The sequence below is a fragment of the Temnothorax americanus genome, unplaced genomic scaffold (genome assembly GCF_048541705.1).
Source record: "Temnothorax americanus isolate GAGA-0224 unplaced genomic scaffold, ASM4854170v1 Scaffold11, whole genome shotgun sequence".
NCBI classification, from domain to species: Eukaryota; Metazoa; Arthropoda; class Insecta; order Hymenoptera; family Formicidae; genus Temnothorax; species Temnothorax americanus.
The window spans coordinates 628082-643196 of record NW_027509242.1 but is presented as its reverse complement, the minus strand read 5'-3'; the positions used below and the strand labels follow the sequence as shown (position 1 = coordinate 643196).

The following is a 15115-nucleotide window of genomic DNA, read 5'->3' as shown; positions in this document are numbered from 1 at the left end:
CCAGGCCGCACGTTGCGTCGACGACCAAAGAATGGATCTCGATCATTCGGTCACAAAGCTATCGTTTCTGCTAATATTGATATATAAACTGAAATAGTCATTTTTGATAAAGGAAAATTAACATTGAAAAAAAGATATAAAATATCGAAAGGTCGGCGCAACATCGCGTTCTTACCACTGCGCGCCACCGATGTCTGACCGCGGCTGACACTACTGCCGTGCGTCTGGCCTTACTTTTATCACTGCGCTCCAAACTCGGATGTCTTTTCCATCCGAAAAATATTCACGATTCACGGTGCTTTTGGGGAAGGGAGAACGTAGATTAAATATATTAAAATCATTTCAAATATCAAATATTTCTAATCTTTATATATTTATTTATTTTAAATATTTTTAAAATATCTTCTCTCTAATATATATATATATATTTATATGTCTCTCGAATTAATATATTTTTTTATAGGGAAGAGTAGGTAAACTGCATCTGAAAATAACGAGGCTTTTGAAAATAGAGAGGCGATAACAAGAGTCCATCGTTACTCCGACTTATTTAATGGAGACATATATTCGAGACAAATGTTTGTCTCGAAAAATAAATTCACGTACAAATGATACAACGAGTAACTGTACTAAAAATATAATAATTAATATATTATGTAAAACTTTTTTCCCCATATATACAATCTCGGTAGAAACATTATAATAATCTTACGTCGCTGGAATTATCACAGTCTTCAGGTACAAGTGCTTCGTGGAATCCTCGCGGTATCCTGAAAGCGAGAAGAACAAACGTCAGGTCAGAGAGCATCGGAGTTCTATCAATTAGATAAAATCGTACGATATACCATATTCGGTAGTGAATAATAAAGAAAAAAAAATCAAGTGAAAGAGTCGGTGTTTTGGGGTTTATTGCGTATTTCATGTGTATTTGATATATCGCCAAAGAAAACAAGTCACAGTTACAGTCCCCTGGGACACCATCCGGTACGGTCAATACAGTGAGAGAGTCTCGTGGTACAAAACGCACGATGGTACATGGTCTCGCGATACAAAAATGTGTGTCCATCATAAAACGTTCAACGTTGTGCGTCGATCACTGGGATGTGTGACGAGGTCGTCTGATTTTCGTAACGATGGATATCGGGTATCGGTTTTGCCGGGAGAGAAATCGTCTTTTCTTTTCTTTTTCTTTCTTTTACCGTAAGCAAGAAATCTACGCTTCTCTCCTCTGTCGCGCTTTTAAACGAAAAACAGTCTACGTGCCGGTACATTTTATTCTCGTTACTACATAAACTGCTTCCAAAACAAGATTTACCTCGATATTAATCAGAAATTAACATTGACGTGCGATATCGAGTATTAAGTATCTTACGTTAGTGTCATATTCTTTTTTTCTTTACAAAAATTTTCTTACGTTAGTTGTAATTTGCAGATTAAATTTTTATTAAAATTTAACCGGTAATGTGCGCAAAAGGCGCGCGTCGCTAAATACCTTATAATTTTATTACAAAGTATTAGTGAGTTAAAATATTTTATACAAATATGAGTTAAACGATATGACACAAAGGCTGCATTCCGATATTCACCGTCGGCAACTTTCGGTACTGAAAATTTATAGTATACGTGACGCAAAATATAGATTTGCAGTACTGACAGTGAATATCGGAATTCAGCCAAAGTTAGATGGCATAATTATTTGATCAAATAACAATTTTTGATCGTGCCGAACTTTGTTGCCACCGCAATATAGTTGAATATAGAATAAAATTGTTATTAATGTCTCAATAATATACTTGTTTTGGAATTAATTTTGTCCGCAATAAGTTTAACTTATCGTCGTAAAAGTTGTCAATGGCATATAAAGTACAAATTATTTTGTTTCCTCTCTCCACGCAATATAACTATAAAAGAAAAGTACAGAAATTTAATCATAACGTAAAGGTCTCTTTGTTAAACCTAAGGTATAGGTTATACCTAAAAGCCTATGCGAACGGGTGGTCAGAGTCGTAATTATCCTCGTGGATTTCTCTCAGTCGTTATTGTTTTCATTTAAAAAAAAGATTTAAGAACATTTTACATTTAAACAGTTATTACTTATTTTTACTTTAAGCGGTTTACCGTTTGAGAAAATGTGTCGTCAATAATCAACATTTGGAAGAAGTGCAAAGCTAAAAATTAAAAGATTAGAGAAGGGTAAAAATATATATTAGCTCTATATATATATATATATATATATATATATGTGTGTGTGTGTGTGTGTGTGAAAATCAGTCTGGGAAACAACGTGGTCTGTGCACCTCGTCAATGTATTCACGCTTTGGTTCAGCGTACACTTCCACGTGTCCAGATGTGGAAAGGACGCTTTCTACGTGGTGCACAGGTGCACAGCGAATAAAGCACTCAACGATATCGACCGTTCGCACAGGCCTCTTAAAGTAACAGAAACACGGGTCGTCCGCGCGAGCAACGTATCGTGTGTGAACGGACATGTAAGAGGATAAAAAGTAACAGTAGTAGTAGAGTAGCAGTTAAAGGTTTCAGTAACGTAGAGAGTTGCAGCTGCGCGAACGTAAGCGAACAGTTAAATATATATAGGTAGGTAGTTGGAGTAGTTTTCCCTGGATGCAGGCCCTTGATGTGGTCAAGTGAGTAGTAGTCTTTAAATTCGTCTCTTTTTGTTGCGTGCGTCCGGCTTGTGTATACCAGTCGTCGGTCTGTGAAGACAAACAGCAAAAATTACATTTTCTCCTGCCGTTTCCCCCCCTGCCCGAGGAGGATGAAGAGGAGGAGGAGGTAAAAACAGAGAAAGAGAAAGAGAGAGAGAGAGAGAGAGAGAGAGAGAGAGAGAGAGAGAGAGAGAGAGAGAGAGAGAGAGAGAGCGATAGCGTCGGCAAAACAACGTCTCGGGGTGTACTACAACTATTACAAAGAAACGCCTCTCTTTTCCTTCGCGCCACACTACGCTACTCGTCTACTACTTACGAGATACGCATTTTATATTAAAACACGTTCAATTCTCGTCCTCGTCCATTCGTAACCGTTTCCGTCGGTCCTCGCCAACGTTTCGTTCCTCCGCCTCCAGCACCTTCAGCCGAGAACCACAGATTTCTTGACCGTGCAGAATCTAAAAACGCATTTTAAATTTAGAAATACCTATGTGGCGGGTCTCGAATAGGTACGCATACGCGTGTCTCGGAATATACACAGATCGTAAAAAAGGAATGGCGCTATACCTCAATGGCCTCGTTCGCGCTGCTGACGCTGGCGTATTTCGCGTACCCGCAATTCTTGCCGGGTAACATATATACATCTATTAGGTTCCCAAACCTACAAAACGCATCCTTCATAGCGTAGATAGGCGGCACCGGTGGACCGCACACGATGAAACATCTCTTAGCAACTTCAGCGTCTATACTCGCCATCGGTTGTACTGGTGGGAGCTTCACGGATATGTGGTCTAAGCCTGAAGTGAAAAAATACACAACGGTACTCGACGCGCAACGTATTTGTTTTCTCAGCGCGCCGAGCGCGCTGGCGAGATCGTCGAATTTACTTACTCGGTGCGGTCAGACCTGCCGCTTGAATCAACGACGTGGCTTGAGCGATGGTCTCCGCCAGATGCGCCAGATCCGTTCTCGCGCTAGCGACGCTGCCGGTCGTCGATCCGCCGGGTTTCGACGCGCTTTTCGGCGGAGCGCTCGTTAAATCCGGTTTGACGATCATCCGATGACCAGGCGGATATTCAAAACCGTGGAACTTCTCGCGCGCGTACGCCGCCGCGCTCGGATTGTTGTACACCACTACGGCTTGGCCGCGGGGCATCCTGTATCTCACGTCGGTCTTCAAGTGGCAGTAGTCCATCCCAGGCACTATATCGAACAGCTTCCACAGCTGGTCCTGATTCAGGGCCGGATGCGCGATCACCTGCAGCCGCGTGTAACCGTCCGAATTGGAATAGTTGGTGGCGATCTCCAGGCTGATGCTGCTCTTGCCGAAGTTCGAGGAGCCGTAACTCCCGCTGGAGCCGTCGTACGTGGCACTGGACAGTCCGTTGTTGTACTTGGCTTCGTTGTGATCGGGTTTTGGTTTCTTCGGCTCGGCGAACACCGCCTTGTACTTCCTGTCGCACTCCTCGAACGCTCGTGCCGCGCTGGACACCTTCTTGAATTTGACGTAGCCGAAGCCTTTAGATTCATTCGTGCTGCGATCCTTGACCACAGTGGCGTACTCGATGACGCCGAACTTGGAGAATTCCTGTTGCAGCTCGCCGTCAGTCATTGTTTTCGGTAATACGCAGAACAAGCGTACCCACCTCTCCTCTTCGTTCGTCTCGCGCACGGAACCCTGATCCCGGCTGCGAACGGTCGTTGAAAACAAAATACCGATTAGTGACGGATACATATATTCAGAGCGGATGTGAAAAAGCGCACGAACACGGTGGGGAGGGCTTACTTCGAGGCGATCATCACTTTAATTGGCCTGCCGACGGAGCCCAGCATCTTGCCGTTCATCTCCTCCAGGGCGAACGCCGCCTCTGACGTTTTGGAGAACTTGATGTACGTGACACCTAGGGGGGCAAATGACAACGTTGACAACGGGCATTAGCCATTACTCGTTAGGCAGTTTAGGCAGGGATACGCCGGTATACGCCGGGAAGAGAAACAGACGACGCGGGTGGTAATACCTTTCCCGGACGAGAATAAGAGAATAAAGGGACCGCGTATCAAAAGGGAAAGATCGGAGAGCATATCGGATCTCTTTATCCACGCGACACGCGACAACGCGCGACAAGTCACCTTTATTCTCGCCCGTGTTGCGATCCTTAACAACCCAGATGTCCTCGATCTTGCCGAACTTCTCGAACGCCTTTCTGAGGTCATCCTCCTCGAGGCTTTTGTGGCAAATGACGAAGAGCCGCGAGTTCGGCGGGTCGTCGTTCTTCGAGCGCAGATCCGTCTGCGAGTAATAATCCCGTTCTCTGTGATCGGCCATTTTACAAACGCGAACGCTACGCCACTACTGCCCGACTACCGCTTACCGCTACCGCCCGTACCGCCGCGCCGTCCGTCGCGGCTCGCAGTCGGCTAACTACGCGAACTGAACTGACGCGAGGATGGTGAGAACAGGTGAGAATGGCGAGATGCGAGATGGTCCGCTGACGGAGGGGTGTCCCTCCCTCCACCCTCCGCCTCCTTGCCCCGCAAGGCTAGCCGCGCGAGAGACCGGTGTATAACTTTTTCAATCAACAAATGCGTTTTATTTCATTTTCGCTCATTTGTGAGAAATAATATAGGTCTATTAAAAGAATCGTTTCATTGTTCGAAGGACCGTACGCAGAAAGGATCGATATGGTTCGTTGAGCGCGGTGATGACCGTAACGATGATGAGCACTTGAGAGACGGATGTACGAGAGACCACCGTGGAGCTCGAGAGGACTGAAAAAAAATCAAATTTTACTTAGCTCTTTTCAATTGTTCCTTTGCAAGGACAATCGTTAGAGAAAGCAGGAAACAAACCTTTTATATTAGGCTTTTTTTAGCTGAACTTGTCGCACGGTTCATCTTTCCTCTCTCTTTCCTTTCACGTTGAATAGAAAAAGAAAAGATAAAAACTGTGCAACAAGTTTTAGCTAAAAAGAATAGGCCTATTGACAGGTCTATTAAAGAGAAACAAGATAAATGTTCTCTTCGAACTGTATGATGTCAGACTATCTACCGTAACGAGACAGATACACCACGTGATCGTTTGGGGAGGGAGAGGGAGAGGGAGAGAGAGAGAGAGAGAGAGAGAGAGAGAGAGAGAGAGAGAGAGAGAGAGAGAGAGAGAGAGAGAGAGAGAGTGAGAGAGAGAGGAGGAGGAGGAAAGTGCAGCCGGCTTGGACTTGCGTGTTCACGACTGACATTTAAACGTGGCCTGGCGATTTGGAATTTTGTTTGTTTCGCGCGATGTTACCTCGGGGGGGAAAAAAAGCCACGCTCTAAAGATCAGAGCGAAGGAAGACAATCCGCGAGAGAGCCGACGTTCGATCGCCGATTAGAACGCGTTCGCGTGATGTTGCGAGGCATAAAACGGGACACGCAACGCGATTTGCATGATCCTGCACATGGAGACTTCTTCCACTTCTCCGCGGAGTTACGCGACGAATATATATTGAACTATTTCTATCGTCGTCCCTCGTATTTTTGGAATTTAACGAACAAGCTCTAATTTTTTACGCTGCCGTGTCACATGCTTACGTAATCGAGATACAAATAAAAACTCAAGTATGCAAAACATGAAAAGTAATCACGTGTATGTCATATGTAAATATAAGTTGTTAATTTTATTTGTATTTCGATATACGTACAATATATAAAGTTGTATCTAAACTCGTTACGCACAGGAAAAACACGTGTACGACCTTGACGTTAAATAAAAATGTGGCTAATAATAATATTCTAAAAAAAAAGAAAAAAAAAGAAAAAAAAGGCATCAAAGGAAGGATCGAGGTCAACCGGCGTTACTGAAAAACAAAAACTCCCGCGTTAAAAAAAGAATTTTGCGTATACTTAGAACGCGAATTAATAATTCATTAAGCCGTGCGTTGAGTTAAAACGGCGTTCGAAGGCGTATATCACGCGAAATAGTACATCGTGCAACAACGACGAATTTCCCCGTCATTCGAAATCGCGTTACGGCAGAGAGCGCGTGAAAAATCGGGTTGCGCAAAACTGCATCCCGAGCCCGCTGCGTTTCGCAAGCCGGCGGGGAAAACGTCGGCGAGCGATTGAAAGTGTCATGCTCCAATATTTTTCGCGTGCGCGCGCGTTGCTCTCCGGAGGAAGAGAAATGCGGTAATGACGAGTTCGCGGCGTATAATCGGCGTTTCACTAGCTCGACCCCGCTCACGATTTCCCATCTCCGTTATTCCCGCGATCCTCGATCTCGACAGAGCGAGAGATGCGCGGCAGTTCCGCCTTTTATATCGCCTGAATGGCAAGAGGGACAGAGTCCACGAGCGCTGTTTTTGCGATTCGATGATGCATAATTTCACCGAGTCGTAACGAATCGCCTACTCGTCGACGACTACAACCAGGCAACGTCTCTTGGGGGGGGGGGGGATTACGTAACTTCTCCCTACTTCTCCAAATCGTTGTTTCCTAAAATACACGTGTAACCTGCGTGGAACGTGATGCTTCGCGTACGAGAGTACGTAATCTCCACGAAATAAACGTCGCAATTGACGACATAAAAGTATTCTACGGGAAATCTCTAAAAAAAAAAGAAGATCTTATTATTTACTCTCATTCATATATATTCCTTTCAGATAAACTTCCATATATATATATATATATATATATATTACGTCATCGTTAATTAACATCTACAAAAATATATTATACCTCTTTTTTATCACAGGCTTCTTCAATCTTTTCTAGTTTTACAGATATTTACGAAAATATATTTGTCGAATCATCAAGAAAAAGAAGATAGAAAGATATCTGAAAAGAAAGAATACAAAATTTATTGACAATATTTTGTCTTCTTTCAACTGTAGGATCACCATCGTGTCGACTCGTTTCTTCGTCGTGTCATAGCTACGCATTACGCATGTTTAGATTATTGAAATTCATAATTAATTACGCGTTTGTCGCATTTTTGGGGTGTTCTTTCGTACATTGCCAGCCGTTGTGTTATCGCGATATTGTGCGAATCTACGCGTCGTACGTAGAAGCGGATACTTTCCCGCCGTGTCCGGTCCAATTCGTGTGAACGAACTTCCCTTCCTGACCGAGCAGTTCGTACGTATGAGCGCCGAAGTAGTCTCGTTGAGCCTGTAGCAGATTCGCCGGTAATCGAGCGGTTCTGAATCCGTCGTAGAAGGCCAAAGCCGTCGATAGAGCAGGAGTCGGTATACCCATCGTCACGGCGGCGCTTACCACCACTCTGGCACTCCGGTGACACGCGTCCATAGCCTTGGCGAAGAAGTCGTCCAGCAATAAGTTGGATAATTTCGGATTCTTGTCGTACGCCGATTTTATATTTCCCAGGAATGCGCTGCAAGGAAATTACACAAATTCTTAAATACGCTGATAACACGCGTGTTTAAAGGACAACCTTCGGATGCTTTTACACGCGTATTGTTTGCGACGTTTCTTGGACTTATATTTTCATGTATTTTTCTCGCAATTTTACATTTAACAATAATAAACTATTAACGACGGTATAGTCATAATTCTTTTTTTTTTTCTACGTGGGGTATGACGTATGGCTTTAATTGTAGGAGCAATTGACAACCTCGGTCCTCATTTTACGTATATACCTCGGTTGTTTTACACAAGGTGAACGGTAACTCATTTAATCAGCGTTTGAAAAAAAGAAACGAGAGTTATCTTGTGAGTTTCCGTGAGACTAGATACGAAATGCCCCTGAGAAACATTCTATAGCCTTGACACTTATATTTCTTTGCCACAGGCTTTAAAAGGAAATGTAGGTCGCATAAAAAGGATTGAGGTGACATTGAGGTAACTAAGATGAATTTAAAAGCCTCTCGATGAACATAAACCTCTCTCATAAACTTTTACCTTCTTATGATACATCCACCCCGCCACATCAACGCTATTCCACCGTAATTCAAATTCCAATTGTGCATCTTGGCAGCTTCTCTCAACAGCATGAATCCTTGCGCGTACGAGATAATTTTCGCGGCGTACAGAGCCTTTCTCAAGTGCTCGAGAAACTGTTTTTTGTCACCCTGGTACACCGGATCCGGGCCCGACAGCACCGCGCTCGCCTCTACTCGTTCGTCCTTCAGCGCGGACAGGCATCTGGAGAAGACCGACTCGCCGATCAGCGTGACCGGCACGCCGTAATCCAGCGCGGCGATCGCCGTCCACTTGCCGGTACCCTTCTGGCCGGCGGTGTCTCTGATTCGCTCGAGCAAGTAACCCTTCTCGTCCTTGTACTTGAGAATATCTCGCGTGATTTCGATCAGGAACGAATCCAGCTCGCTCCTATTCCACTCGTCGAACACCGCGCTCATCTCCGCCTGGGTGAGCTGCAGGCCGTTACGCGTCAAGTGATAGGCCTCGCAGATGATCTGCATGTCGCCGTATTCGATGCCGTTGTGCACCATCTTGACGAAATGTCCCGCGCCGGTCTCGCCTACCCAGTCGCAGCACGGCTCTCCGTCAACTTTCGCACATATCGACTGAAAGATAACGCAACGTTGCAGCGGACCGGGATATCTCGTTAATTCTCGTTGAATAACGATAGGTTGGGATTGCCGTACCTGAAAGATAGATTTGACGTGTGGCCACGCTTCGGGATTGCCGCCGGGCATCAAGGACGGTCCGTACCTCGCGCCTTCCTCTCCCCCGCTGACTCCGCTGCCAACAAAGAGAATTCCCTTCCGCTCTAGATCCTTGGTACGTCTCTCGGTATCTCGATACTCCGAGTTGCCACCGTCGATGATAATGTCCCCGGGAGAGAGAAGGAGCTCCAATTGCCCGATAAAGGCATCTACGGCTGCGCCGGCTGTCGTCGGAGCAAATTTGTATCATTACGATCACAGTTGTAGACCTTTAATCGCGACAACGAGGAAACAGCTTACCTTTAACCAACAACATCACCCTCTTTGGACTCTTCAGTGTGCCGACCATCTCCCGCAAGCTGTAAGCGCCGATAACCTTCGTGCCCTTGGCTTCATTCTCGAGGAAGGACTTGACTTTGTCTACTGTACGGTTATACGCGCATACGACGAAACCATGATCGTTCATGTTCAGAATTAGATTCTGTCCCATGACCGCTAACCCGATGAGAGCGATATCTGCCACCCTGGAAGACAAGAGAGAATTCGTGCAAAATAATCCCATCTTCTTCTCCTCACATCTGCACGCCCCATCTAATATATACTTCATTCGCGAAACGACAGATTATGTACGAGAGTACCTTACTGGCCTTCTGCTATTCTGAGTGAACTTAATTAATGCGGACGTAAAAGAATACTCACGGAGTGCTCATATTTGCGGACGGTTTACAGGCACGATCGACGATGAAAAATATCTAGCTGAATGAGACGCCGCGTAATATACTTGTCGCAGCGAACGCCGCAAGAGCAACAAGTGGTCGAACTTTTCGGGTCGTCAAAGGACGTGTGTCGTGTGCGGCTCGAGCCTGCTCGAGCCGCTCGAGCGATGTGCTGTGCTTGTGCTTCGCAGCGTCAGCCGACGCGTTACGAGCCAATCGCGTGGCGCGGTCACGTCGTCCATGCCTGAACAATCCATGATAACGATGATACAGCGATTAACACGCACGCCGGCCCGGCCGCGCGCGCGACACGGACTTATCTAATCATTCTAATATGATGTGGTCTCGTTAGTCGCGCGCCGAATCTCCTCGGTAACATTTATGACGTAATTTCTTCTCAGAATATTGAAACAAATTATCCTCCGTAATAATCTTGCCGGCTTCTCGAATTTCTTGCGTATGTACATTCTTCGTCTTCTGGAAGTAGCAATTCTTGAAAACAGCTGACGAAGCAACTTCCTCCTTTGGAAAATAACGTTCTCGAGAGGCGAGAGCGAGAAGGTTGCAATAAGAAATCATATCAGAGATCACGAGAGATCATGTTCTTTTATTGTAATCGGAAGTATCGGACTTTTACTTGAAGTCTAGGAAGTAGCTCGAGAATCGGGATTGTCCCTCAAAATTTCAGCACTTGAAGTGAAATAAGTATACATAATATTAGACATTGAATAGAAAAAAAGTGAAGAAAGATGAGAAACACGTATATATGTATGTACAAAAAAAAACAAGCTTAATATAATTCGATGTCGGATAAGTTCACGAACAAATTGAAATAAGTGCGCGAACTCAAATGATACAAACTTCAGGGTGAAGCAGAGTGAAAATTACCCTGACTAAATTCCGATTAACTAAATTGCAGCTTAATCGGGGTCGTCCTCTCAGTTTGATTCAACCAGCAGGTTCCCACGTGTCCAATAACGAGAAATTCATATTTCTACATTGGTAAAATACCACAAATACGGCTCGATAAGGTTAATCATTCGATTACAGTCGATTAACTTAAATCGGAATTTAGTCAAGAGAATCTCACGTCGATCGCAACGCCGCGCCGTGCAGCGTCTGAATTGTAGGTGGCGGCCGAGCGCCGTCTAGCGTCGCCTCGCGCAACTAATCGTCGCTGAACGCGGCCGAATGTTACCGAGTATTGCCGAGCGCGGCAGCGCCTCGCTCGGGGCGTGCGGACGCTGCGGACACTCGTCGATCAGATATGTCAGAGCAGGAGCAGAAGCAGAGATGCGACATGTCGCTTTTCGCTCGATCGAGCTAGACAGGTTGTTCGCGTACCCCGTCGATTTCTCGTCCGTTTTCCGCGCGTCGCAGCTCCGGCCGCGAGAGCGATCGTACTCGCGTTTCGCGTTCCGTCAGCGTTCGTACCAACGTCTCGGCGCGATTACGATGTCGATTCGCGAGCCGACATCGCGCGTAAACGATATCCCATCGTCGCGGAAGCGAACATAACCTCCGAGAGAGACGACGAACCGCCCTGTTCCCGAGACATTCTCTTAATTGTCGGGGAGACGGCGAGCTTGTGGCGTCGAACGGATATATTCGATTGGTCCCCGGGCTGATCGGTCAACATGGGACTGCTGTTTGCGAAGCTGTGGAGCTTCTTCGGCAACGAAGGTGAATACCGCGATGGTCTACGATTCATCGTTTCGTCCCTTTTATGCGCGTCCATCGTATATGTTTGTGATAACACGTGTGAGACGTTCGTCAGCCGATCATAAATCATTCGCGATGTTTGCGATCTGCCAACTCCATCAAGAGGGTCCAGTCACGGATGTTGGGCGACTCGTCGCGCGATCGAAAATTATTCTCGGCCTGCAATAAAATACTCGCGAAATTTACTCGAGTGTTATTTTACTTTTCGCCAGTTTCGCCAATTTCGCCGAGAGTCCGATGTAGAGCTGCATGACTTGATGAATCGGATGTGACATGCCCGTTGGAAATTCTACGCGAATGTGTACAATTGGCCTACTTTCTCTAATCCGTTAACATATGCTACCAAATCACATTCTCTTTAATGTTGAAAACTTGGCCTCTGAATTTAAATTCTCGCCTGGAAATTTATACTCCGGTTTAATTCACTTTCACCGAATATCCGTCATATCTTGAAGAGTGCAAAATTTAAATTGGAATTTTAATTTGCATTATTTTTTGCAAAAATGCATACAAGAATTTCTTCTACAAAAATGTATATATCTTCTGTTGAAAAATCTCATGTTACACAATTTTTGCTACATTTGTCAGAACAATGTTATACAAGCTATCAACTGTTGATCTATAATTATACCTCTCTACAAATGCAATTTTATGGTACTAGTCGTAGACCTTCGAGAAGTATCTCAATCGTAATAATTATTACTCGAATAAAAGTGTGTTGCTTTCAGAGCATAAAATAGTCATGGTCGGTTTGGACAATGCCGGAAAGACAACGATATTGTATCAATTCTTGATGAACGAGGTTGTCCATACGTCTCCGACCATCGGGTCCAATGTAGAAGAAGTTGTGTGGAAGAACATTCATTTTATCATGTGGGATCTGGGCGGTCAGCAGAGTCTGAGAGCTGCGTGGTCCACTTACTACACGAACACGGAGTTTATCATCATGGTCATAGACAGCACTGATCGGGAGAGGCTCGGCATGATTAGGGAAGAGCTCTATTCGATGCTGAACCACGAGGAATTAAGCAAGGCCAACGTTCTGGTCTACGCCAACAAGCAAGACTTGAAGGGCAGCATGACTGCGGCTGAGATTTCAAGGCAGTTGGATCTAACATCCATCAAAAAACACCAGTGGCATATACAGAGCTGTTGCGCCCTGACAGGAGAGGGGTAAGAGCATTAGCGATCTGTGCGATTGTGTACTTTTTTTTTTCGTATAAAGAAGAATAAAATTTAAATCAAATAACACTAAACAAACGTTTCAGGCTGTACCAGGGGCTGGAGTGGATCGTCGGACGTTTAAAAAAGACATGACGTACATTATGAGAGCCGTTTATAAGTCTTAACGAAATATCCAGAATGTAAAATATGTTATTGAGCTAAATTAGTTCTGGTTACACACTTTGACGGTTATACGAAAGAAGAAAGCAGCGCGGACAGTCGCATTTCGTTAGTCATTATTTAAATCTCCTGGTATGACCCTCAAAGTGTATCCCGATCACCTTATTGCAGCGAACACTTAAAGAACGGTGGACGGGCAAATTTGTTCTTTAGCTAATAATTACGTTGGCTGCTTATGCGATAAGAAGTTTGGAATTACTGTTCGTGACGTAACAAACTCGTTTACAATGATCAATACAGAGATAAGAACGATGATAAGTGGAAATGCACAAATCGAGATATTAAGCGTGTACTAAAAGAAAAGATAATCATTTTTTGCGTCCATATACAAAATGTACGCTTGGTTAAGCGTCATAGTTAAATGGCCACTAAACATAAAAAATATAAATGCGACAAATATAAAATTTAATCTATTAAAAAAGAGGAATGTTATCGATTGCTTATGCAAATTATGTTGTCATTTGTATGGTAAAAGTGCGAGATGTCTCATCCCGTCCACCCACGGTAAAGTTCTGCAGTAAAAATAGACGAGGGAGGCAACTCGTTATTTGTACTCGGTTGACGTGTAAGAGCGCAACGGAAGTGCACCTGTGTACATAGTTTTTTATACGTCTCGTTAAGAGAGCGAGCTCTGTAAAAAAAAAGGGAAGAAATAATGCCGAACGAGAGAAAGCAGATTTTACGACATTTCCGTATGTAAGGGCCGAGCAGGTTCATAGAACTGACCCGATTGAAGAAAACTTCTCAAAGCAGAATGTGAACTGCTCTGTGATATCTGAATTCAATTCTGAGAGACAGTTGTTTGCTAAATAGATCACGTAACAAATACGATTTACGTAACGCGCGAAGAAAAAAAAACGACGAAGGATCGATAGATAGGCTGATAATGATATCCTTCAGCATGTGACATGTAATATCGCGACAGGTGAATGGGAGCTTTGAATCAAAAACTCACTTATTGTCTCACTAATTCGTTTAACGATCTCAGTCTGTCCCGTTTTATTTTTCTTGGCAGTAAAGAAGCTTATAAGTTTAATCTAATCGATATAATTCATTGCTAATAGCTGGTCTAAGTGATGCTATTATCTAAGGTGCGAATTTTTAGTTGTTTAAGGAAACGTATCTTCCGGTTCCATTCACCTACGGTTACCGTCAGGATGATGGATGTACGGACGAAAGTCTGACAAAGGAATTACCTTGTCTCCAACTCTGACAGCTGTCTCGTCTTTGTTTTATTTAAATTGTTAATGTAACGTCTATCTTTTATGTGGCGTTAAATACTCCAATAGGTAATGATATTAATTATCGTAGCTTTAAAGGAAAAGAACAAATTATCAGTGTGTGCTAAAGAATTAATGGGTACACGCAAAGATTATTGTACAGGCGTTGTTAACATCATCGCGCGGAGGGATATAAATGCCGTCTAATGCCAGAGTGAGATCCTAACACTTAAAAGTTAATACTAGCTTTCTCATATTGAGAAACGGATTCTTAAATGTTGATGATACATAAGGGTTGTATCTCCCATGTACATTGCTCCTCGAAATTCTAAGAGGGATATTCTGCCGAATCTACGCTCGTCAAATTTATCCACGAACGTGTCCGTCTCTTCTATTTCATTGTAATTGTGTAAAAAACTTTTGGAATGCGTGCGTGCGTGTGTGTAAAGTACAAGACAGGTTGTTTAACGGATGTCGATGTTGGCGGAACGAGCGCGCGCGTAAAAATGTAATTCGGTGCTGGTTTTGTAGACGGCCCGACCTGTCGAATCTAACGAAATAACGATTATGAAAATCGATCGATTCCGATTTATTGGTCTTTATCTAATATAATTGTATAATATAAGCTAGGGAGTCCTGTACGAACTTTATGAATAACAAAGGCTAAAAATATGGGCTGTCAAATAAATTAAAAATCAGTTTCTATCAATAAGAAACGGATCTGCTCCATTTTTTTCTACGACGATAATCCCATCCTATTT

General features: G+C 44.0%; 3 protein-coding genes across 4 annotated transcripts; 1 reads left to right on the top strand and 2 right to left on the bottom strand.

Annotated features, from left to right (window-relative positions):
• Positions 1-625: 625 nt before the first annotated feature.
• On the bottom strand, positions 626-4992 carry LOC143907874 (RNA-binding protein 45). 2 transcript variants are annotated; one of them, XM_077424927.1, is made up of 6 exons: positions 4797-4992; positions 4453-4567; positions 3558-4354; positions 3234-3463; positions 2983-3124; positions 626-2714 (listed from the first exon to the last, which is right to left on the bottom strand). In XM_077424927.1, exons 1-5 carry the CDS (start codon positions 4990-4992, stop codon positions 3011-3013), a joined length of 1452 nt encoding a protein of 483 aa, XP_077281053.1. In that variant the 3' UTR covers positions 626-2714; positions 2983-3010. The 2 variants fall into 2 exon arrangements, with proteins under 2 accessions (XP_077281053.1, XP_077281062.1); XM_077424936.1 differs by having other exon boundaries at positions 626-770.
• Positions 4993-7480: 2488 nt separating this feature from the next.
• On the bottom strand, positions 7481-10149 carry Pgd (phosphogluconate dehydrogenase). The gene is made up of 5 exons (XM_077424948.1): positions 9992-10149; positions 9593-9816; positions 9272-9516; positions 8565-9190; positions 7481-8037 (listed from the first exon to the last, which is right to left on the bottom strand). Exons 1-5 carry the CDS (start codon positions 10000-10002, stop codon positions 7695-7697), a joined length of 1449 nt encoding a protein of 482 aa, XP_077281074.1. The 5' UTR covers positions 10003-10149; the 3' UTR covers positions 7481-7694.
• Positions 10150-11294: 1145 nt separating this feature from the next.
• On the top strand, positions 11295-15070 carry Arl5 (ADP-ribosylation factor-like 5). The gene is made up of 3 exons (XM_077425457.1): positions 11295-11691; positions 12459-12903; positions 12999-15070. Exons 1-3 carry the CDS (start codon positions 11646-11648, stop codon positions 13045-13047), a joined length of 540 nt encoding a protein of 179 aa, XP_077281583.1. The 5' UTR covers positions 11295-11645; the 3' UTR covers positions 13048-15070.
• Positions 15071-15115: the final 45 nt, after the last annotated feature.